At 37.8% G+C, this 24188-nt stretch overlaps 1 protein-coding gene across 4 annotated transcripts in view; it reads left to right on the top strand.

Annotated features, from left to right (window-relative positions):
- The window catches only part of DCC (DCC netrin 1 receptor), a 1147297-nt gene that overhangs the window by 813157 nt on the left and 309952 nt on the right, over window positions 1-24188 (top strand). For all 4 annotated transcript variants that reach the window (XM_040478797.1, XM_040478799.1, XM_040478798.1 and 1 more), the window contains exon 9: window positions 12315-12469. In XM_040478797.1, the coding sequence (XP_040334731.1) occupies window positions 12315-12469 (155 nt within the window). The remainder of the gene's footprint in view (window positions 1-12314; window positions 12470-24188) is intronic.

Below are 24188 nucleotides of genomic sequence, written 5' to 3'. Positions count from 1 at the left end.
TCCTGGATCCATGAAACAATATAATACTTGGTATTTGCTAAAAAATAATAATAAAGACTGGCTATGATTTTCAGTTTTGAGCTGAGTTATGGGATAAAAGTGGTTCATCATATTATTCTGTCTAGTTTTGTGTTACTTAAAATTTTTCATAGTAAAAAATTAAAGTCAAACAAATAAATAAAAATAAAATGTGTACTGAATCTTGCCACTTCTTTCCCTCTTTTATTACCATCAAGCCTCATCTAAACTATTGCAATAACCTTTCAAAGCTGTTCTCACCACAACAGTTGGAGTAAATCTTTTAAAACATACCTTAGATCCTGTTATCTTTATGCTTCAAAACCCTCCAGTAACTCTCTATCTCATTCATAGAATAAGCAGAAGGGCCATTGTCACCTTCCTGGTCTCATCACTTATTCTTGCTATTTACCTTTTTGTTCACTTCTCTCCAGTCTCATTGACTTCCTTGTAGTTCCTAAATATACCAAGAATCCTCCTCCCTCAAGATTTTGTTCAGCTTGCCTAGAATGCTCCTCCCTTTGACATCCATGTGGATCATCTGTAACTTCCACTTAGTCTTTGGTGAAGTGGCACCTTCTCCTGGATGCCTTACCTGACCCCTATCATTCCCTATGCCCTTTTTAATTCATATATATTTTCTTAATCCACAGCTTTATCACCTCCTACTTAGTTTTTCATGTTTCCCCTTTCTTAACTCCAGAATATAAGCTTCCTGTCAGCAGGGATGTTCTTACCTCCTTTATTCACTGAGCTATTCTTAGTACCTAGGTCAATGTGTAACCCATAATAAACACTCACAAAATATTTGTTGAATTGAAACCCTAACTGAAATGTCAGCTACTATGTGAAACTCTCCACAGTTCTCAGGCTCAGAAGTCATTAATTTCTCCTTAATCCTCCCCTCATACTTTGATTACTATTATATTATTCCTACCTTTTGTCCAGTTTTGTGTTTGAGTACCTGCCTGTTCCCCCTCTGATGACTAAAACTAGATCTTATTTATAATTCCATCCCCAGTGTCTAGTATCATGACTTTTGTAGACACTTACTGATTGGGACTAATACAATAAAGGTGGCAGAGAGACAGATGTGGTTCTTAATAGATAGTTTTTTAACAAGTAAAACAAATTATTATTTTTTTATTTATTTTTGATATGGAGACAGAGTGTGAGCTGGGGAAGGGCAGAGAGAGAGGGAGACACAGTATGTGAAGCAGGCTCCAGGCTCCGAGCTGTCAGCACAGAGCCCAACGTGGGACTCGAACTCACGAACCATGAGATCATAACCTGAGCCGAAGTCAGACGCTTAACCGACTGAGCCACCCAGGCGCCCCTAAAACAAGTTATTTTACTGAGGAAGATGAATAAGCTGATGCAGTTCAATAAAAGCCTTTTTTTTTAATTGAGAGAAAATAGAAGTGGATTTTGAAATTTGATTCCAATATCACTGTTCATTTTCTCGCTCTCAACTAGAGTGAATATATGCCATATGTCTCTGAATGGTTAGCCGTGGTGCTTATCTGCTCATATAGGTTTATTTAGCTCCTTAACACAATAGCTTTTTAAAAGGTGGTGGATTTAACATTTGCCTCAGACTAGCAATGAGTTTGTCAGGCAAATTACTCTAGCTCAGATTATCATTAATCTGTCTGACTGGTTAATGGTGTCAATAACGCAAGTACCATAGTTAACATTTTTTTTTTTTTTATTCAGCCCCTTGGGTGCTTTCATTTCATAAGTGAGAGAGCAGCATAAATTCCAGAACCTGAAAGCCAGGATTCACAGAGATTCAACTGCTTCACAGATATCCAGCTACCCCTCCTTGTACCTAAAAATTGTTAGAATTGAAAGTGATTGTTGAAATCATAGTACAACTTCTTGCTACTTAGACATTTAGAAACTGATAGAGGAGGGGTAAGTCACATGCCTAAGGCCACAAAGTAAGCATCCATGATGAGAGCGAGCATTATTGAGTATTCAATAATACTTACTGTGGCAGATGCCAGGCTAAGCATCTTACATAAATTAATTTATTTCATCCTCACAACAAAACATTATCCGCATGAGTCTTAAAGAAGACCACTTACATTTCTGGTATACAGATAGTAAGTTGTAGAACCAGGATGTAATGCCGACCTGATTCCAAAACAGGTGTTCTGTGAATCATTTCACCAACTTGCTCCTAACATAGTTGCTGGATTAACCTGGAAGAGAATCTGGCTTTCTTGATATTTTCAGAATTATGACAAGAATTTACCCTATAGGCTTCTTCCCAATCGTTTTATGACTTAATGGCTAAGTCATTTATTTACCAGTTATAAATGCAGTAGCAAACTTTTTATGCATGTATAGAACATTATACTTCCCATTCACTAATCTAAAATTACTTATGGAGTGTGACAACAGTGTAGCCAAAAGGTTAAAGTAATGTGGCTGTGGAATTCAACTGCATGGATTTTAGTCCTGGCTCAGACTTTTACTGGCATTGTGGCCCTGGGATAATTACTGGTGCTTTAGATTGCTCACATGGGATAATAATAGTAACTGACATGTAAGGTTATGACGACTTTAAAAACTGCTAGTACCTAAAACATTTGCTTATTGCCTGGTGTCCAAAAGCACTCAATTCTTGTTAGCCAGTTCTCCGTGCAAATTATTGCATGCGTTAGAAATAAAAATCAGTGTGGGGTGCCTGGGTGACTCCATTGGTTAAGCCTCTGACTTTGGCTCAGGTCATGATCTCACAGTCCGTGGGTTAGAGCCCTGCATTGGGCTCTGTGCTGACAGCTCAGAGCCTGGAGCCTGCTTCAGATTCTATGTCTCCATCTATCTCTGTCCCTCCCCTGCTCTCTCTCTCTCTCTCTCTCTCTCTCCCTGAAAAATAAATAAACATTGAAAAAAAGAAATAAAATCAATGAAATATAAGTGTTCCCCAATTTATATTTAAAGGGGAACTTATCGCTTTACACACGTTTGCCCATTTGATCCTCAGATAAGGCAGGTATGATAATTTCCATTTTATAGATCTCCATGCCTTGCTCTGTTCAGAAAATCTAAAAAAACATTGCCTAAGAAGCCACACAACTAGTAAATATTAGAAGAAAGATTTAAATGCAAGGTTTCTAGTCCAGCGATCTTGTTACTGTACCATACAAAATAAAAGATATTTCCTAAAAGAGGCACATGGGAAGCACTGCGGGAGTTCAGATGAGAGAATTAAAACATTTTCATGAGCATCATTCAATTTAATCCTCACAATGACCCTGTGAGGTAGGCAGATAAGGGACCAGGGACCGGCATCTTCGTTTTGCAAATGAAGTAGGGAAGACTCCAAGATAGCCCCTGACTTGCTCAAGGTCACACACCCATTCTGTGGCAGAACAAAGGCTGGACTGGGTCTTCCAACTTGCAGACCTGTATGGTTTACATTGCTTTATGCTGCCTCAGAAAATCTCTGCTCACCGCTCAGGATTAGAGGCCACCTTTTCACGATTGACACAGAGGATTCATTTTAGAATTCATCGCGCATTACATTCTCACCATGGCGTTTATGTATTCTTTTCCTGCTCCCCAATGCTGACGACTGTGCAGCTGATGAAACTGCTTATGAAGGGAGGGTGCTGTGAAGGAAAGACAGCAAGACTCAGATTCCAAAGCTCCGTGTTCCGGTCCTGGCCTAAAGGCTGGCAAAGTCAGTCCTCCTTTCACTCTGCTTCTCTGTAAAATGTAAAACCCTGCCCTTTCTACGTCAAAATGTTCTGAGATCATTGAATAAGAGAATGGTGATTTAATTCCTCCAATGGACTTAGGGTATACTGAAAAATAAAACATGCTCTGTATAAATGCCATATACAAATGAATGACCCTTTATTCACTTGTGAGTTGCCTGTGTGTCCAGCTCCGTGTTGGGAAGAATAGAGAAGCCAACAGTCTTTTTGGAGGCAGGTTAGCAACGTTGAGAGGATTGTTCCATTGAAGCATATATAACTGCACACTGAATTAAGAGCCTGAAGGAAAGGAATGTGCTTTATGAGAGATGGAAAGCACATGGTGTCTATGCCATGGTCAGATCTGTATTTTGAAAAGATGCCTATTGCTGAAGAGTGGAAGTTAGACCAATGTGGTCAGCCGAGTGGATGTCAGAAAGCCACTGAGGCTATAGCTGAAGTCCAGGCAATAAATGATGGTGGATCAGACTGAGGCTGGATCACTAGAGATGAAGCAATAGAAACATGTCATCCTAGAGATATTTAGGAAGTGAAATTGATAGGAGCAGGTGACAGATTGACATTCATGGTGAGACAACAGATGTGTTCAAGGACCGTTCCTAGTTTTCTGGCTTATTTAAATGGAAGGATGGGAGGGTAACTCACTGACATTAGGATGCCGGAAAAGACCCAGATTTGAAAACGCAGATGATAAATTCAGCTTCAGACGTGTTGGTTTTTACGTACATTCAAGTGGTTATGTCAAGTAGAGCCTTCAGAAGAAGGAAACTGGCTGGAGCTCAGAGAAGAAGTTTGGGCCAGAAACATGTATCTGTGTCAGGAATTTGTCAGCATATGGATGAAGACTGAAGCTAGAAAAGGAGAAATGGGTCATCCCTCCACCCCAAAGAGAAATAAAACCAAGAAGAGGTCTCAAAACTGAGTCATATTTATTAAGGGGCAGAGGCTGAAACTAAACAAAAGTAACAACTTGAAACGAAAAGCTATTTTTTCCATGAAAAGATAGTTGTTGTTGTTGTTTTTTTATGTTTTGTTGCAGCAGCTATTTGTTATGTAACTAGTGTCTTGGGCACGTAGTAAACACTGAAACAGAGATATATTAAAGTAAACTTTCCACAAGTCTGTTCCTTGCACTATGCTGTTTAAAAATTCAACCAGAAACAGAATTCTTAGCCAAAGTTTAGTCAAAACTCCCTCTGGCCCAATAGATAATCTCCATTTTCCATTATGCTTTATCTGGTGGTAAGTCATCTCTGAAACTGCTTTTCCTTCAAGATAGCACTTGATTCCAAACTCTCTGGTTCTGGAATCATAAGGAGTATAGCATTGGGTAACTGCTGCTGCTATTGCTCTGAGCCCTATTCTAGTAAACACCATATTTCAGTTTTGAAATCTTCTCATCATTGTACCATTCTTGTCCTCACTAAAGAAATGAACGTGAAAATGGAATGGATAAAAAGGGGTTGCTAAAAATCTTTCCATTGGAAATAGCATAGTTCCTTCCCTATAAATCGCCATTAGTGTAACTCATCCCCTTGAAGCAACTAATTAGGTGTCTGATACCTCAAGACAGCATTGTTTGCTCACCTCACACCTGTAACTAAATGTTAATACCCTGGTGCACTTGGGCGAGACAATATATGTTTACTTAATATGTACACTAAGGACATGTTATAAATGATCCAGTAAGAAACAGTGTTATGCTTAAATTGCACTTTCTTCTGAAATGTAAATGCGGAAGTGCTGAATGCAATGAAAACACACACACACACACACACACACACAACTTTTTATTCCCGACAAAGAATATTAGATTAGAAAGTCCCCTTTGAGTAGATCCCGCCCTGTTTTCAAATAATGAAAACAAGAACTAGGAAGGTGAGGTGGCATGCCAAAGGCCACACAACTAAGTTGAGGTGGAAAAATGGAATTGAATCCAGCTTTCTAAACATTCTGGAGATCACACTGTGTGGGGATGTTATGCAGTTATTCTATTAATTTTTTACAATTATTTATGCATTCATTTAAAAATTTGTGAGCCGCAGCAGCATAGCTAGTTTTTAGTGGGTATATATGCTGAGTGCCAACAAAATGTGAATGGAATGTGGCTTCTCTGCTTCTGGAATCAGAGGACATGATGGTAGGAAATGTCCAGCAAGTGATTTCCTTTGAATTGGATTTGAAGAATGAACAAGCTTTTACCAAAGTGAGAAGGAACTATGAGTCAGGAGAATATAACTCCAGAATAAATGAAACTAAACTAAACTAAACTAAACTAAACTAAACTAAACTAAAAACTAATGAAAGGCAGAATGGCAATAGCCGGGAAGCAGAGATGGCTATGGTGTTGTAGAGCCTGGTCACTCATTGTAGGTAAGTGTGAAAAGGTTTGGGCCACATCTTGAAGGTCTTTGAATCTTGCCACAAGGAGTTGAGATGTATTAGCCATAAAATGGCAGCCAGCACAATATTTGGGGCATGGAGTTGAGAGATTACATTTGTTAGAAGAGTATCTCTTATCAATGGAAAGAAGGAATGGGGAAAACTAATGACAAAAAAAAAAAAAAAAAAAAAAGGAAAAGCTATTACACTGTAATACATTGTAAGTACAAACCAGAGAAGGAATTGGCTTCAGGCTCAGGGGAATACAGCCTAACCAGAGTTATGTCTTTAAAAAAATTTTTTTAATGTTTATTATTTATTTTTGAGAGAGACAGAGACAGAGCACAAGCGGGAGAGGCACGGAAAGAGAGGGAGACAGAGAATCCGAAGCAGGGTCTGGGCTCTGAGCTGTCAGTACAGAGCTCAATGTGGGGCTCAATCTTATGAACTGTGACATCATGACCTGAGGCAAAGTCAGATGCTTAGCTGTCTGAGCCACCCAGGTGCCCCCAGAGTTAGGTCTTAATGCAATTTGTGCAAATACCATCTTGGACTTCATGGCTCACAATGTGTCAGCACCCAAGACTTAGCCATCTGATTTCTGAAAAGCAGCAGCATTGTCGTTATTAGGTCAAAGTGTGTGCTTTTAGAACATCGCAGTTATTTCCTAAGAAACCTCCACCAGGTAACCCAAAGCACCTAAAAGTAGAATTTACAGGAAAGAAATGTCTCCTATTTGTGAACTCTTCTTGGCCTCCATATAAAAGAGGAGGGCAAGTTGCCTATAGTTGTTTCAGCCAGCATGAGGAGACAGACTTTTTATATTTATATTTGGTGTGATTTTTCACTGAATGAATTTATAGTGAATGAATTCTAGAAGGCACAAGTGACTTGTTCCCTTTACTTCAGCCAACTGATCTTGAACCTGCCTGAGCTCCGCACTGCCAACTCGGAGTCAGGTGGAACGGAAGTGAAGGAATGAAACTTTGTCAATAACACAGCTGATGCCACAGCCATGAATCTGAGCTCTGTGGATTTGAAGGGCAGTTACGTCTTTAGAGTCATAGGAGAGAACTTCACCAAGAGACAGCTGGTCTGAGCCCCTGCTACTTTCCCGAAGATAGTTGGTACAGTGACAGGCATAACACCCCAAACACAATAGTTGGGTAAACTCCTAACATCTATTATTCTTTGTTCTTCAATACCTAGTTGGTTTATTTGCCCATTCACAGAGGAATGTGGACCAGAGTGTTCAGAGAGAAAATTGTAATTGCCAACTGGTCCAACGTGGAGACCCTGGAGAGTGTAACTACTTCAGGTGGCTCGCATCGGCTTATTGTGAGACCAGAGACCAGTAATAAATGGCCCTTCCAAACTCAAGAGTTTTACTTACTTGTTGGGAATGATTTGTGGTATTTTATTTTTCAACTATTAAAGCATGAAAGGAACGATCAAAAGTGCCTGAAAGTCTTTGGGGCTTACAACTGAACCAATCTGTGAGGGACAACAGGCAGGAAATACCAGGTTCCCAGAATACATTTGTCTGCCTTCAGCAGTTTGAAGTCCCTCCACTAGGGCCCAAGGAACCACCAGAGCAGCCTGGCAACACAGGCCAGACACCAGCAGTGTGGACGTCACATTTCACAGGGCTCTGTTGTGAATTCAGGGAACACCAATTCCTTCTCAGTGTGCTGTCCGTGAAGCCTACACCTTTTAAAGATAATACTATTTTTTTTAATGTTTGCTTCTTTTTAAGAGAGAGAGACGGACAGAGTGTGAGTGGGGGAGGGGCAGAGAGAGAAGGAGACACAGAATCCGAAGCAGGCTCCGGGCTCTGAGCTGTCAACACAGAGCTCAATGCCGGGCTCAAACTCATGAACCGTGAGATCGTGACCTGAGCCACAGTCGGACACTTAACCGACTAGGCCACCCAGGCGCCCCCATAATACTATTTTCATTATCAGAATTTGTTCAGTACCCCTAGTTATGACCACCTTTAAAATTTAACTTATCTCAGAAAACAAAATTAACTTTACAGTAAATATTTTAAAAGTGGTGTGTTTTTTGTTTGTTTGTTTTTTTTTTTTTTTTGAGGGGGGTGGTGGGCTGGGGGCGGGGGGAGCAAGCCCATACAGTTCAGTGAAACCCATTTATGTATTTTTTTTTCTTCTGCATTGTACCTCTTATTAATTTCTCTCCTCAGATTCTAGTTCTGAATATTTTGTGGAAAAGTCCTCTTCTTGGACTCCAGAGTCCTTATTTCCTATGAGATTATGGTGGCATTTTGTTATAATAATAAAAATAACAGCAGTTACTACCATGGATGTGAGACTTCATGTTGACGACCAGGCACATGCCTACTGCTTTATGTGGTTCCAGCATCTCATTCAATTCTCTAGAAACCCTATGAGGTAAACATTTTTATGGCACCAATTAGCACTTGAGGACTCAGGCTCAGCTAAACTGAGAGAGCCGAAAGAACAACCCCAGACTTAAGAATGATGAAGCCACTCCAGTCTAAAAAATATTTTCATTGTGACCTCACTTTGATTACATGAGCAGATTTCTGAAAAGTGGCACATAAATTGAAGTGTTTTGATTAAATCATTATTAAACCATTAAGCGTGTACATTGAGTGGGTGCCTGGGTGGCTCAGTCGGTTGAGCGTCCAACTTCGGCTCAGGTCATGATCTCGTGGTTCACGAGTTCAAGCCCTGTGTCCAGCTCTGTGCTGACAGCTCAGAGCCTGCAGCCTGCTTCGGATTCTGTGTCTCCCTCTCTCTCTAGCCCTCCCGCTCATGCTCTGTCTCTCTCTCAAAAATGAATAAACATTAAAAAAGTTTGAAAAAGAATGTACATTGAAGAAACTGGTGGTCAACCCAGGGCAGTGCTGGCATGTGGTTAGAGTAGGGGGTAGAGTTGTGTTGAAGTTATTTGTGGAGAAAGCACCCTTTATTTGCTTAAATTGTATTTTTCTCCAGATTGCTACCATAGAAATATTTTCTAAAGATGTTTTGTTCACACTTTGTATAATATTGAGTATACTTAACGAGTATACTTTTTTTCATGACTGTTATTAATTTGGGATACTTTTTCAAGGCTGATACAGATTATGGGAGCCTAAAACTCTTCTCTTCATAATAAAAACCAGAATCCACTTTTATATGTGAGTGATGATCTTTGACATTCTTACGTGCCCAGATTTTCTTACCTCTTTTTCCTTTGAAGAATATCTGTTCAAGAGATTATGCCAGCATGTCCCGGAACACAGATCTTTCCGCTGAATTCTTTAGTAGTATCAGAATAAAGTTGATTATGAAAGCCATTTTTCCTTATAGATACCCAAGAAGTTTGGTATGCAAATCTGACATTCATGACAACTATGTTACTTGGATTCTAGGAAACATATCACAGCAGTTGACAGATTCATCTCACAGTGGTTTCTGAATGCCTAGCATCCCTTCTCCTTTATGGCCTTATATCTTCTACCCAAAGGGCCCATGATCCAAATAAGCCCTTCATTTCCCCACAGTTGTTAAATGATATCAATACTGGTTTAAAGGATGAATCCCCAGCTTTCATTTTTAACTCTGCTATCTACTAACTGTAAGGCCTTTGGAAATTAAAAAAAAAAAAAAAAACACTATTTTTCCAAATTACACTTTTGCATCTGTATAATGATAAAATCATACTATCTATATAAAAGAGCTGCATGAGGCAATGTATCTAAAAGTTCTGCTAAAGAAAACTAAATAAGATGCAAAAATCCATATATCCACAAGGCATATGTTCTGATTGTAAGGGTTTTCTTTTATAAAGCAACTTGTTGGCCTACATAATCTTAGGTGGGTAGAAGAGAGTAGTGTGATACATGGTATGTAGGAGCATTATCTGATGTCTTAGCCTTACCTACTTTCCATTACTATTGAAATCCACCCAGCTCCCTCCCCTCCTATAAGTCACACTTCAGCCTTGCAGCAACTTAACACAGCACTCCTAAAGGAATACCTAAACCTTAGGCTATATGTAGATTCATACAGGGTGTTTGTTTTTTATTGTGGTAAATATACATAATATAATATTTATAGATTTAACCATTTTTAAGTATGGAGTTCTGTGGCATTAAGTACATTCATAATGTATTAGCATTATCACCACCCTCTATCTCCAGAGCTTTTTCATCTTCCTCAACTGAAACTCTCTACCCATTAAATAACTTCCTCTTCCTCTCTCCCCCTACACCCTGGTAACCACTCTGGGTACATATTTTAATTATTAGCAGTAATGGATAAAATAACACTACCTGCTATAATGAACAAGCCCTAATATTTATAATGGTTCAAAACTGTTTGACTCTATAAAGTAGAAAAAGGATGTTCCTGATTGACAAGCAGTTCTCCCAGCTCTTCTCCAGAATTCTTGCAAATCTGGACTGCTCCATCATCCCTATATGGCTCCCAAGGTTCCCATGCTTGACTACCCCAGGCCCACAGGTGAAGGAAGAGAACACAGAGGTGACCACGTGTGCAGTTTTTCTAGGCCAGACCTAGAATCAGCACATGTTGTGTAACCTCAAACTCACTGGGTATGCTCGGTCACATGACCTTGTCTCGCTCCCACAGGGGCTGGGAAATACAGGCAAGCACATGAAGAAGAAATGAGTTTGAGGATGAACCAGCCAGTCTCTGCTATATCAGTCAAATTAAGATTGTATAGATGCTCAAGAATCACCATTAATTCCCTTAGAACTTTGTGGGGTTTTTTTCTCTTTGGAGACCTAATTTGCCCTGACAGACATTTTAAATATTTCCCCAAACATAATAAAACCCCATGGCAAAATTAAAACGCACATATAATTCCATTGAAATGCAAGAGACAGTATCTAGAAATAGAAGCCTTAAGTATCAGTTGAGTCGGGACACCTAGGTGGGATGCTCAGTAGGTTGAGCATCAGACTCTTGGTTTTGGCTCAGGTCATGATCCCAGGGCTGTGGAATCAAGCCCTGCATTGGGCTCTGCACTGAGCATGGAGCCTGCTTAGGATTCTCTCCCTCTGCCCTTCTCCCCTACTTATGCACGTTCTCTCTCTCACTCTGTCTTTAAAAAAAAAAAAAAAAAAAGGAGGAGGAGGAGGAGGAAACTGTTGTCTAGTTTAGGAGTTTCTTCTTCACCTGTCAGTAAATTATAAGAGACCAACGAGGATACAAATGTCTACAATAATGTGTGTTCTTAAAGAATACTTTAGTAGTTATTGTTTCTTATATGTTAGCATCTATATTCACAGGGCTTGTAAATTATAAGGAGGAGGAGGAGAAGGAGAAGGAGGAAACTGTTGTCTAGTTTAGAAGGAGTTCCTTCTTCACCTGTCAGTAAATTATAAGAGACCACTGAGGATACAAATGGTCTACAATAATGTGTGTTCTTAAAGAATACTTTAGTAGTTATTGTTTCTTATATGTTAGCATCTATATTCATAGGGCTTGTCCTCTCTTAATATGTACTACACCTTGCACCATGATCAGATTAATTCATTTGTCTGGAATCACTGAGGCAGTTTTTGATTGGGAAATGAATTGGACACACATAGATGTGGCTTGATGAACAAGGCAAGTAGACACGTTGCAATTTCTCCTCACGTAGAAAGGAATCTACCCTCCTTCACTAATTGCACTTAACGTAACCACAGGAACTCAAGCTCCATGCACATCAACACTTAGCATCTGCCTTTTCCTTTCATACAATGAGAGAAAATGCATAAATGCATTTGTTGGCAATACTGACAAAGACCGATTTGTGGAATAATTGAAACCTTGATTTCTGTCATTAGCCGGATGTTTACAAAATGCATCTTCCTGTCTACATTCCAGATGTTTCTTCTTATTTTAATAGCTCTTTGTCATGAGTTGTGAATTCTAAATTGTAAAATGTCAAGGGAAAAGACTTTAGTTTGCAAGTTTCATGGGAATGGCATAAACTTGAACTCCCCCAGAACCCTGTAATATTTATTTGTAGGCCCTTCCAATCTATTTCCCATAGTAAGCCAGAGGCCTTGATTTACAGCAGAGTCAACACTAAATGAGGAAGCAGACTTCGGTCCACCTCACTGCTTTGGCACATTAAGTAAATGTTTGGCTAAAAGTACTCATGTTAAAATAATCTTTCCCTGAAACTTTTATTTCCCAGGGAACGAGCATTGAATACATCCCAGCCTGGGTCCCTTCAGCTTACTGTGGGAAACCTGAAGCCAGAAGCCATGTATACCTTCCGAGTTGTGGCCTACAATGAGTGGGGACCAGGAGAGAGTTCTCAACCCATCAAAGTGGCCACTCAGCCAGAGTGTGAGTATGAAAATAGAAGGGCACATTTAGAAACTATTTCTTCTTGCTGGCAATATCCTTGAATCCTGTCATAGAAATTTCTTAAGGTAACAAGATGGAAGGAATATTTCTGAAGCAACGCATTAAACTCAAGGATTTTTAAAGGTAAGATAACTTTTTAACAAAATGGCCTCCCCGTTTAGGCCATAACGGCAAATTGACAACTGTTAAGGCCTAATCCATCCACGCAGTCTACATGTTCACTTCCTAAGTAAGTAACTAACTCTGCCAGCCAGGCCTTTATCATCCACATTGGGTATTGGTCTTCTCCACTGATTTTTTATGGGGTTTTCCAAGTTTGTCTATCAAGAATGTAACATCAAAGGTGAAAGAACAACCATATAGGACTTCCAAATACAGGGACTTATCAAATAACTTAAACATGCACTGAATGCCCTTAAGGAGATTCCAAAAGCAAGCCACAGCTCAAGAAATAAAAAGAGATAATCACTATTGGGCAATCTCATGATCCTCTAACTAAAATCACTATATTAAACCACATCTTCACAAAGTAAAACAGTTGAATGTTCTTTGACCATGTTATAATTCACGGATTTCTACTTTTAAAATGGAATAGCTCCAAAGCTATACAGTTGAAAGATGTCAATCTTATAAAATTTTGTGGGTTTTTTTCTATTAAACTTCTAATGTTATTTGGAAAGATTGATTACTGATGAACAGTTTGCCAGCTTTATCTTGTTAAAATTTTTAAAAATTATAATCGAAAGTCTAAATGAAATGAATGACTACTTGTAACAAACTACATTATTTAGACACCTAGTTGTATCTACTCCTTTTTCTTTTCATTCATGATACTATTCCGTTTGGGTTCCTGTTCATTTTATTTTTAAAAAAACCTATGTTTCATTTTAGAATCATCTCACATGCTTTTGGAAGATGGTGAAGTAGAAATTAGAAATCTTTTAATTGATAAATATGAGGAAATAATCTTTGCATGTCAATTTTTGGGTGTTTTAAATTAGCATGTTGATGAAGAGGAAGCAGTAACCCTCTGATATGTAGTCTAGTGCTGGTTTCATGCTCTATACTTAGCAAAATCTACATTCTTCTTGTTTCTACTCAGACAAGGTCACAAAGACTAAATGTTAAGAAATTGGAATAAAAAATGTGTTAGTGGTTGGAGAGAGGGCTGAACTGTACAAATCTTAGAAATATTTGCCTCGTAGAAATAAAATGCCAAACAGCATCTTTAAAGGCATAGTATGTACAGGTATCAGATAATGTTTAGGAAATACAGGCTCCAACACAGGATCCAGAAGCTACAGCAGGGCACTAAGCCACATTCCATGCAGTACGTTAGGTGACATCACTGGTTGTTATGCCCATAAATGAAGCCAGTTCTATCTCTAAGTATCTGTTCTTGAGAACGTTTTTAGTGTTTGTATTTAAATCACTAAATAATGCCAACTTCCATTTCACAATGTCATGTTTTAGTCATCAGTTTCTTTATTAACTTATTCTTTATAGATCATATATAAAGAGAATCAATATCTTTTATGAATATATGATATTTATAATCAACAAAGTTGAATAAAAACAAATTAGGTAAAAAAATATATATATATATATGTACACACACACACACATATATATATATATAATTTTTTTAAATGGTGCATGCCATGTTGTATGCAGACCAACAATTTAAAAACTCATCAGAAACTCTCTAAAGGAAAACCTCATTTAATTTTGTAATGGTAGAACATAAGTGTTAAAAGCTTATTTATTTTCGAAAGATCCAATATCTATGAATTATCTGAATTCTTTACTTCCTAATCTTAATGGTATCCTAAGAATTTGTTTTAGTGTACATTTCAAGGCTGACTGGCCATGATTATATTATGTTTCTGATAAAAATCATAGGGAGACAGCCTTGTTTTTTTAAGACTGAGCAACATTATTTTTTCTTCTATCAATTCCATTGTTTCTAAGTATCCAACTAAAAATATCAATTTATAGAGTTTTATTTTTAACTTACTTTCTCTTATGCCAACTATTCTTTTTTTTTTTTTCAATGTTTATTTATTTTTGGGACAGAGAGAGACAGAGCATGAATGGGGGAGGGGCAGAGAGAGAGGGAGACACAGAATCGGAAACAGGCTCCAGGCTCTGAGCCATCAGCCCAGAGCCCGACGCGGGGCTCGAACTCACGGACCGCGAGATCGTGACCTGGCTGAAGTCGGACGCTTAACCAACTGCGCCACCCAGGCGCCCCTTATGCCAACTTTTCAAAGCCAAGGAACAAGAAAGTATTTTTCATTTGACCCTGACTCATTTCATGAAAATACTACTAATTATATAATATTTTCTACCATATTTAGTATCATTAATAAAAAGAAAATCAGACAGTGATTATTTGTATCACACATATGGCCTTAGCTTATAAAACAAAAACAGTAACATAATTCAATTTATAAATATGTTTAATGAACATCTGCTATGTTCCTAATACTGTTTCCTGCCATCTGAAGCATGTTAGAAAAGCATATGTGTGTAATGAAATAATAGCACTTATGGATTTCAGAAGATTCTTAAGGAGGCAAATATTCCAAATGTGTAACAATAACAAAACAAAGTAAGGGAACTTGTAGGAAGTTGTTAAGTGAAATATTACCATTTCAATCATGGGTTTGCATGTGGGCCCATTACCTGGGATGGTTGAGGCATAGTGTCTAGTTATTTTTGTATTTTTAAATTACATCATGCCTGCTTCCTCAAGCAAGTGTTGTATTTCAAAGACAGTTGCCTTAGCCCTTTTGTATGTCTTCCATTCCTCCTCATTCAGTAAGTAGTCTGAGAATTTGTGCAGAGGACCTTATGTGTGCTGGTTTCAGTAAGCATTTACTTTGCTTAGAAATTAGCATAAATGATGACAAAACTAAATGCCTGACTGAATAAAGTATGTTGCTTGTTAGAACTGTTGCCTGATATAAGTGATCTTTTCCCCAGAAAATGAAATGTAGAATCTTTCTGCTTTGGTAACATGAAGGAGCTTAGAATTTTTTCACCAAGGGCATAATAATGACCTTAGAATTCTAACATGTGTTGGCCTTTAATAACAGTATCATTATTAAATCACTTCTGTTCTTACTGCTGCATGGAGTAAGAATTCTTTCCTTTACAGGCCATTGTTTACTTGAATGGGGGTGGGGAGTGACCTGATTCTGTTTTGTTGAGAATTGCCTTAGATAATTCCCCTCTTACTTAATAGATACATAGATAAGAATAAATCAGGCTAGATAAACAGTACATTCAGAATATCCTTTAGATGTACAAAACAGTTAGCCAACTCCTTCAATTCATTTACATTAAGAATACTGTGTAGCTCACTTGCTGTCTTTATTACAGACATTAGAATAAATAAATTATGTTATCATGACTAATAGGTACTATATGTGTATTTTATCTTCTGTTGTTAACACAAAATGCCATTTTGGCAATTTAAAAATATGTCTAAGATAAGGAACACTTCATCTTCTTCAAGCCTGCTTGATAGTGTACCAATTGCTGAGGAAGATGGAACATTCTAGAGATCCTGTGCTTCATTTCCTCTCCTCTCCTCTCTTATTTCTCCTTTGTCTCTCTCTCTCCTTTCCTCCCCTTCTAGCCCCACACCCCCCCCCCCAGCTTATGAGCCTACTGTTATTTTTTTTAGAGGAAGTTCAAAGGCTGATTTTATTATTTGGCTAAAATTCAGAATTTAGAGGCAAGGGAGGTGGGCAATTCTATCATTATTACTTTCCCTGACAAAATGATCTCATCTTTTGAAAATGGGCTTCATCTGGGTATGCATTTGGTTGCTCCTTTTATCACTGTTTTTCCAAATATGATGTAGTAATTGTACACTAAAATTACATAGCTTTTATACAAATTGAATTTCAAGTTTTCCATAATATTTGAAAATATTAACTCTATTATGAAAACCATATTCTCAAGGAATAAACACTAATGGAAAATATGTCTGAAATATAAATCAGCCAGCAACTGTTTCTAAAACTGCATACATTTTGTAGTAATCATTTAAAGAGATCAACAGCCCCAGATCCAGTTTATGAAATAATCACCCAGAATCGAAAAGCTTGATTTAAAGGAAGGTTTATGTCCCCTGATTATATCTTCCTTTTGCTAAACCCTTGCTTCTTCCCCCTGCCTTTATGGTGTGTAATTTCTCCACTGTATTATCAGCTGGATTTAAGTCCCTGCCTGCTTAAGACTTGTCTAATCTTTTCATACCACATGTGGAGAGTTTTTGAATTATTATTTGGGGTCCTTTAAGATGCTGTTAAGGCAGTTTAATCGTGAAGAATGTTAAAATGGACCACATACTGGCCTAGGGCTTCAGTTAGAATGGGAAACCTATTTGCTAGACCACAACCCAATTATCCACAAAACCCTTTTATATTTGAGTTGTGAGTAATATTCTTAGTCCATTATATTTACACTGAGAAGATGAGTGAAATCCACCCCCCACCAGGTTGAGTCACTTTAGAATACATTATCCAGAAGCATAGGCATATTTTCTTTTTTCCCTCCTTCCATGGATATTCATTCATTTATTGACTCATTCATTCATTCATTCATTCGAATAGGGCTCTACTTGTACAGTTGTTATGAGGGAAATGAGAAATTTCTGAACATCATTTGTTCAATATTAGTACCTGAATCCTAGGGCAAGTTTCTTAATCCTTGAGACCTCAGTTTCCCTAACTATAAATTGAAGATATGATTTATCCCTCTTCTTTCTAGAAGAAATGTGATAACATATGAGAAGCTCCTGAGTCTTCCCTGGCATCAAGTAGACAGTCAATAGAGAGAAACTCCCTGCCCCTGACAGGATCAAATGGAAACATAATCCCAACTGCCCTGCACTTAACAAACAAAGTGGGACACTCAGTAGGTAATAAAGTTCATATAATACCTTTTTGATAGTTTGGAACTAGCTTGATTATTATACAAATCAGCCATTTATATATTTTATTACTTTTCCCCTAATTATCATCCGCCTATAATTTATCAGGCCATTATAGACTAGGTTGTCATCTCATCTTGCCTAATGTATATCTTTGTATCCCTAACTGAACTTTGAGGTCTATTATCAGAAAACATACCATCATCCCATTAAATGTGTCACAACATTGCCGTCTTATGAATAACTGGTTACTTAAAATTTGCTGGTAAAATCTGAGCCATACTTATTATATGGCCAAGGTATTAAATTCCAATTATATTTTTACTTCATCATGATTCTGTAAATTAAGAAAATCAAGTAAATCATAGTTCTGTCTAGCTCATTTATTTTATAACTCAAGCTGCTTTTCAATTATTAACTGTACTGCATGGTGATTTGAGTGAATATTTGGGATGACTGTGATGGCAAAGTTGACCATGAACCAATGAACAATGCATGGTCATGTGCATGACTGTAGGTTAATCATGGAAAGAAATAATGATAAGCATTGACATTCCATCTTTTTTTGGTAGCATTCAAATGCTGATGCAATTTAAGTCTCTCATTGCAAAACATGCTTTTAGGTTTTACAAATACAAGGTGGGAGACATTAAAGACTTATGGTTTGGTATCCTTAGTGAGAGAAGCCTTAAGGAATCCATTTGTATATAATGGTCAGTTAGGTGAGGTATTATGTCTTTTATAATGACAATTCGAGGTAGGCTTGGAAGGATGGGTTGTTTAATCATACTAGAAGAGTTCAGAGCAAGTGTGAATCACTCTGTAGTTCATTCATTCATTTATTCATTCAATCAAAAATTGTTTTTCATGTTAAGTTCGAGAACTTCACTCTCCAGTACAGTAACTATTAGTCACATGTGTTTATTTAAGTGCATTGGAGTAAAATAAAATTTAAATTCAGACACAGTAGCCATATTTCAGTTGTTAAATAGCACTTAAAACTTAAATAAAATTGAGAACTAAAAATTCAGTTCCTCAGCCTAATTAGTCACATTTCAGTGGCTTATATATGACTATTGGCTACTATGTGGGATGGCATAGAGAACATTTCCATTATTGCAAACAATTCTATTGGACACTATCAATCTAGACACTAATTTAGGGCATGAAAATACAAAAGCGAGTCAGACATTGTTCTGACTCTCAAGAACTAGTAGTCTAGTGGCAACCATTTTAAGCAGAACTTTAAAAACATTTAACAGATTAGTGCTCTTTGAATGTTGAAAAGTGAATTATACATTGAATTAATATAAAAGATTTATTTTTCAAAGACCAGAGAATCTAGATTTCAATATCTTCTTCAGTTAGTTACTTAAAGGTCTCTAAATATTTTCTCAGGGTAAACAATGTAAGTATCTTTAAAGATGAAGGACAAAGATGATGTGTTGCTTGATTCAGCAGTGGGACAGTCTAAGTTCCATTTCCCCAAAGGCTTCTCTTGGCTCACTGTTATTCTCTTTTACTCTGAGCATAAAGCATAATTTAAGCTTCTTCCATTGGTGTAATCAAACATTTAGAGAAGTTATCTGCTTGGTGAAAAATTAAACAGAAATTATTATGTATGTATGCTGGTATGTATATATATGTGTATACACACACATATGTATATATGTATTAGAGACTTTGAAGAAAGAGGACATGGAAATATAATAATAATAAGACGTTTTGAGGAAGTATGGGTATCCAGTCTGGGATAAAGATGTTTCCCCCAAATAGATTGATTTTAGGTTTAATTGCATAGTTTGGTTATAGACCCTATTAAAAATGAAAGTAGGTTGCTGGCTAAACTGAAGTAGAGCAAAATGGAGCTTGAGCATCTTTACGGATATTGTCATTATGCTGGCACAGCCAAATAAAAATCTACTCTAAAGATAAAACAGCTGAGCTGAGTTTTTTTATGGAACTCCTTCAATTATATTTCATTCTGTGGAGAGCTGGTGAACATGACTAGTGAAAAATAAAGACAGAAAGAGAGTATGGTATTTATACCTGTAAATATACCTCATATTTATACATCTGTATTTATACCCTCTCTTGAGAAGCTTTGTTAATCTATGCAGTCTATAAACATTTATTGAGCACCTACCTACCAAGTGTCAAGGCCTCTATAGGTGCTGAGGATAGAAAGTAAAATAAGATGAACAGAATAATACCAAAAAAATTAGGGATGAAATTTTTGATGAAAATATATCTGTAAGATACATTGTTCTAAATCATACTCTGAGATCAAATTATTTCCTCTTTTTTTTTAACCTAAAGTTACAGTTACAAGGCATCAGTGTATAAGTACTATATAATTTAACGCATATATATCAGGTTATGGTATTATAACACTTAACATGAAATTATATAACATAATATCATTAGCACAATCACATAGATGCTGTTTAATACACATAATGTTATAGTGTTCTGGTGTGAAATATTAGTGTAATTTAGAAAGGATCATGTCAAGAAACTTACAGTTGACTTAACCTAATATGATACCTAACCAAAATTAAATCACTTCATTTTTTTATGGATTCTTTTAACCACGGCTGGTATTCTGCCTGCTATAATATATGATAAATCTTACATGCTACACAAAAGGGCAATAATGGACTATTGTGCTCTAACTCCAATGTTCCTGAATTATATTGTTTTAATACAGATATTATTTCTACTCTGTAGGAAGATATCTAGGCAAAAGAAACCCCTAACAGGTCTATTCTATGAAAAACTCTTTTCTTTCTCAGCCCAAACTTTCCACCTTGGGAAGCCTCAAATCATCCCCAGTATAGAAATTGAGTTGGGCCATCATTTCTAATTACGGGATATTTGACAGGTACAAGGGGTTGCCATGGGTTGAAATCGAAAGATTTTAAGGTGATGATATGCAGTTACTGCCTTGGATCATAGCTGTTAAAACCAGAGTCAGGATGTTGCCGTCAATGCTCAGGAGAAAATCATTGTGGGGTTTTTATCAACTGAAAGTCAAACAGTAGAACTCTGAGCCCATGGTTGCACAAGTAAGTTACTAATTACCACCTAATTAAAGCTATAATTGGTGTTCCAAGTTCCAAGTGGACGAAAAGTGGAAGATGGTTAAGAACAGTGATTCAGAAGTCAGACTGGTTTTGAATTCTGGCTTTTTCATTTACTAGCTAACTGGGGTAAGCTAGTTATGCTAAGCCACAGTTTCCTTGTGTATAAAAGAGAAACATCTTTCAGGAATGTTGTAAATTTAAAAGAGCGTCTATAAAATGGATCACAACAATACATCTTCACATGATTATTCAGAGAATTAAATGAGATGATTAGTGTAAAAGACTTAGCCTGCTACCTGGTACTTTGCCAAACCCTCAATAATGGGCGCTCCTCTAATCATGCATTCCTCCATTCTGGATTCTCATTATTCCTCATGTAATCATGTTTCTTAACACTGCACATAATTGGTTCATCTCTATCTCTGTACTTTTCACATGTGTTTGAAATGATCTCCTTTTTCTTTGGGTTATTTCATAAGTCTCTTCTATTTCTATTTTAAGATCTTATGTGGGGCGCCTGGGTGGCTCCGTCGGTTAAGCGTCCGACTTCGGCTCAGGTCATGATCTCACAGTTCGTGAGTTCGAGCCCCACGTCGGGCTCTGTGCTGACAGCTCTGAGCCTGGAGCCTGCTTCACATTCTGTGTCTCCCTTTCTCTCTGCCCCTTCCCTGCTCATTCTCTGTCTCAAAAATAAATAAACATTAAAAAAATTTTTAAAAAAATAAAAAGATCTTAAGATTTTTAAGAGCAGAGAGCAGAAAGCCGACTCTCACTAAGTCACCACATGGATCAGTCTCTTAGTCTGCATAAGCTCATTTTTCACTCCCCATATTTGTTTGAACCCTATCAGGCCATTCATTTATTCATTCAACAAGTATTCATCTTGTACCTCCAAAGAGCTACCCTGTATTTTCCAGCACTGGGTATTCAGCAGTAAAAAGACAAAGTACTTATCCTCATGGGGTGTTTATTTTAGTGATAGGTATGTACAATAAACCAATAAAAATAAAGCATGCAGAAGAATAAAACAGCTTAAGGGGGTATAGAATGAGGAGAATAGAGGTGATTCTAGAAAGGAAAGTCAGGAAAGCCTTTCTGGAGAAGGGGCATTTAAGGGGATATCTGAATGAATTTGGGGGGAGGGTGCCGTCAAAGATCTTGGGTGGAGACATTTGAGCCGAAGAGAGTAGCAAGAGCCAAGGCCCTGGAAAGGAAGCACAAGAAGACCACCATGCTACAGGAGAGTGGAGAGAAGAGAGGGAGAGGGAGAAGTGGAGACAGAGGTCGACAGGTGACTGGGCCAGGCCAAGAAAAACCTTGGAAGCCACAGTAAGGAAGGTAGATTTCATACTCAGTGAAGAGACATATATATAAGAGGGAGTAACATACCCTAATTTTCATATTTAAAGTGAGAGTGAGGAGAATAGAAAGGAGGCTAATGCAATGGTTTAGTCAAGAGATGTTGGTAGCTCAAGTTTTGGTGTTAGGATTCAAGATACCTTTAGAAGGTAGGGACAAGACTGGCTTCACAGTATGGGATGGAGAAAAGACAGGAGTCAAATTTACCATTAGGTTTTTGGCCTCAGAAGCTAGGTGAATCATGGGGCATGTTGTTGTAATCAGAAGACTAGGGTAGGAGCTAGCTTGGAGGGTGTGTGGAAAAATCAAGAATTAATTTTTTTGACACATTAATTTTAACTGTTAAATTCATTTTCTTTTCTTTTTTTCTATATTTATTTATTTTAAGAGACAGAGAGAGAGAGAGAGAGAGAGAGTGAACATAAGCCAGGGAGAGGCAGAGAAAGAGGGAGAGAGAGAATCCCAAGCAGGCTCAGCACAGAGCCTGATGTGGGGCTCAATCACACAAACTGTGAGGTCATGACCTGAGTGGAAATCAAGAGGCCAACGCTTAACCAACTGAGCCACCCAGGTGCCCCAAATCCATTTTATTTTCTAAGCAGACTGTGCTTGAGGAATGTGTCTAATATTTTGAATATAAAAATAAAAGAAAATGTCACATTCTGCTGGGTCGATGGCCAAATGAAATGTGGTGTTTAGCTTCTAATAGTGGAAAAGCTGAACAACTGAAAAAACGTGGAAGAATTCTCCATGTTGTAAACTGTAAAACTTCTGTGCCCAAATGTCCCTAATGAATGCACTACAGAGATATGCACACTGCTGTGCACAGCCGACACTCATAAATTTGTCCATCATAGAGAAGCTTCCTTCCCGGAAAACCTATAGAACAGTGAAATGTAATTTGATGTGGCTGCTACCAGCAAGAAGTGCCTAAAAGGAGCCTCTGATCTGCAGCCCAGTCTCCCAGCTGCCGAGATTTTCTAAGGAACCTATCCAAAAGGGGCAACTTACTGCCAAAATAAATGTTAGCCCAGAACCAGCTTGTTTTCTGACATGTACTTTGCCTGTGTTCATTAAACAGGAGATTGAATTCTAGTGGGATGTCTGTTCACAAAAGATCCAGAGGTTGAATCACCTGTTTGCTCTGAGACTACATAGGGAATTTTACCAGCAGAAGCCTGGTTTAGGCCCAAGTGGAGGCCACAGAATTAAGGAGGAATTTGCCTTTTGTCTTCCAACATTTCTTTACCCTTTTCTTTATCTTGAAGGGTCTTCTATCCCTCATTACCTCAGAGTCTAACGTATTTACCCAATGATCTGAAACATAATGTTGAATCCATAGAATAGCTTTGACATGGTGGATCCCAATTTTGGAATTTTGCAAAGAGTAAACTTTGGGATCAGAGAGTTAAGTGACTTAGGGTGGGTCAGCGTACTGGTGGCATCAGCAGACCTATGTCTAAACTGCTATGCTTGCAAAAATTGTGTTTACTTTTGTTTGTTTTTGTTTCTGAAAACAGGTACAACACTGAACCAAAAGCAAAAGACAGGGGTTCAAGATTGTGGTATTCTCTATATTCTGCTATATATTTTTGAGGAAATCAGTTACCTTTTCTAATTCTCAATTTCCTCTCATAAAATAGGGATCATACTGTGTGTATTAACGTCCAAGGGCTGCTCTATGAAGTGCAACGCATTAAGCAGTTTAAAACAACAGAAATGTATTCTCTGATAGTTCAGGAGACGAGGAGTCTGAAACAAGGGTGTTAGCAGAGCCACGCTCCCTCTGTAAGCTCTAGAGAAAAATCCTTCTTTGCTACTTCCTGGTTTCTGGTGGTTTCTGGCAGTCCTTCTCCTGTGTCCACGTCTCTGTGTCTCTTTGCCTCTTTGTATAAGGACACCATCATATTGGATTTAGAGCATGCCCCAATGCAGTATGACTTCATTTAACTTAACTGATCGTATCTGCGAAGGCCTTTCTGGGTATGCATGAATTTTGGGGGATGCCATCCAGTCCAGAACACATGCCCTGCCCTACAAATCACAAAGATTTGTTAGTAAGATTCCAAGTAATCTGCGCAAGGACTGAGCAAACTATGAGGTGTGTATATATACTTATATTACTCAAACTACCTTTTTCATTTAAAAAATAATCTCAACCATTGTCCCTCGAGCAGAGAAGTGTTGAGAAACATCCTTCGTTTTCTTAAAAGCATACTTGATAGGCCCCTACCTTCTTCCTCTCTCCACAATTCTAACCCTGCCTTGTAGGCTGTAGGATATAGTGCTTTCTGTATATTAAAGA

The sequence above is a fragment of the Herpailurus yagouaroundi genome, unplaced genomic scaffold (genome assembly GCF_014898765.1).
Source record: "Herpailurus yagouaroundi ecotype Mexico unplaced genomic scaffold, PumYag 142, whole genome shotgun sequence".
NCBI classification, from domain to species: Eukaryota; Metazoa; Chordata; class Mammalia; order Carnivora; family Felidae; genus Herpailurus; species Herpailurus yagouaroundi.
Note: the sequence above shows the minus strand (reverse complement) of the source record. Positions and strands in the feature narration are given on the sequence as shown.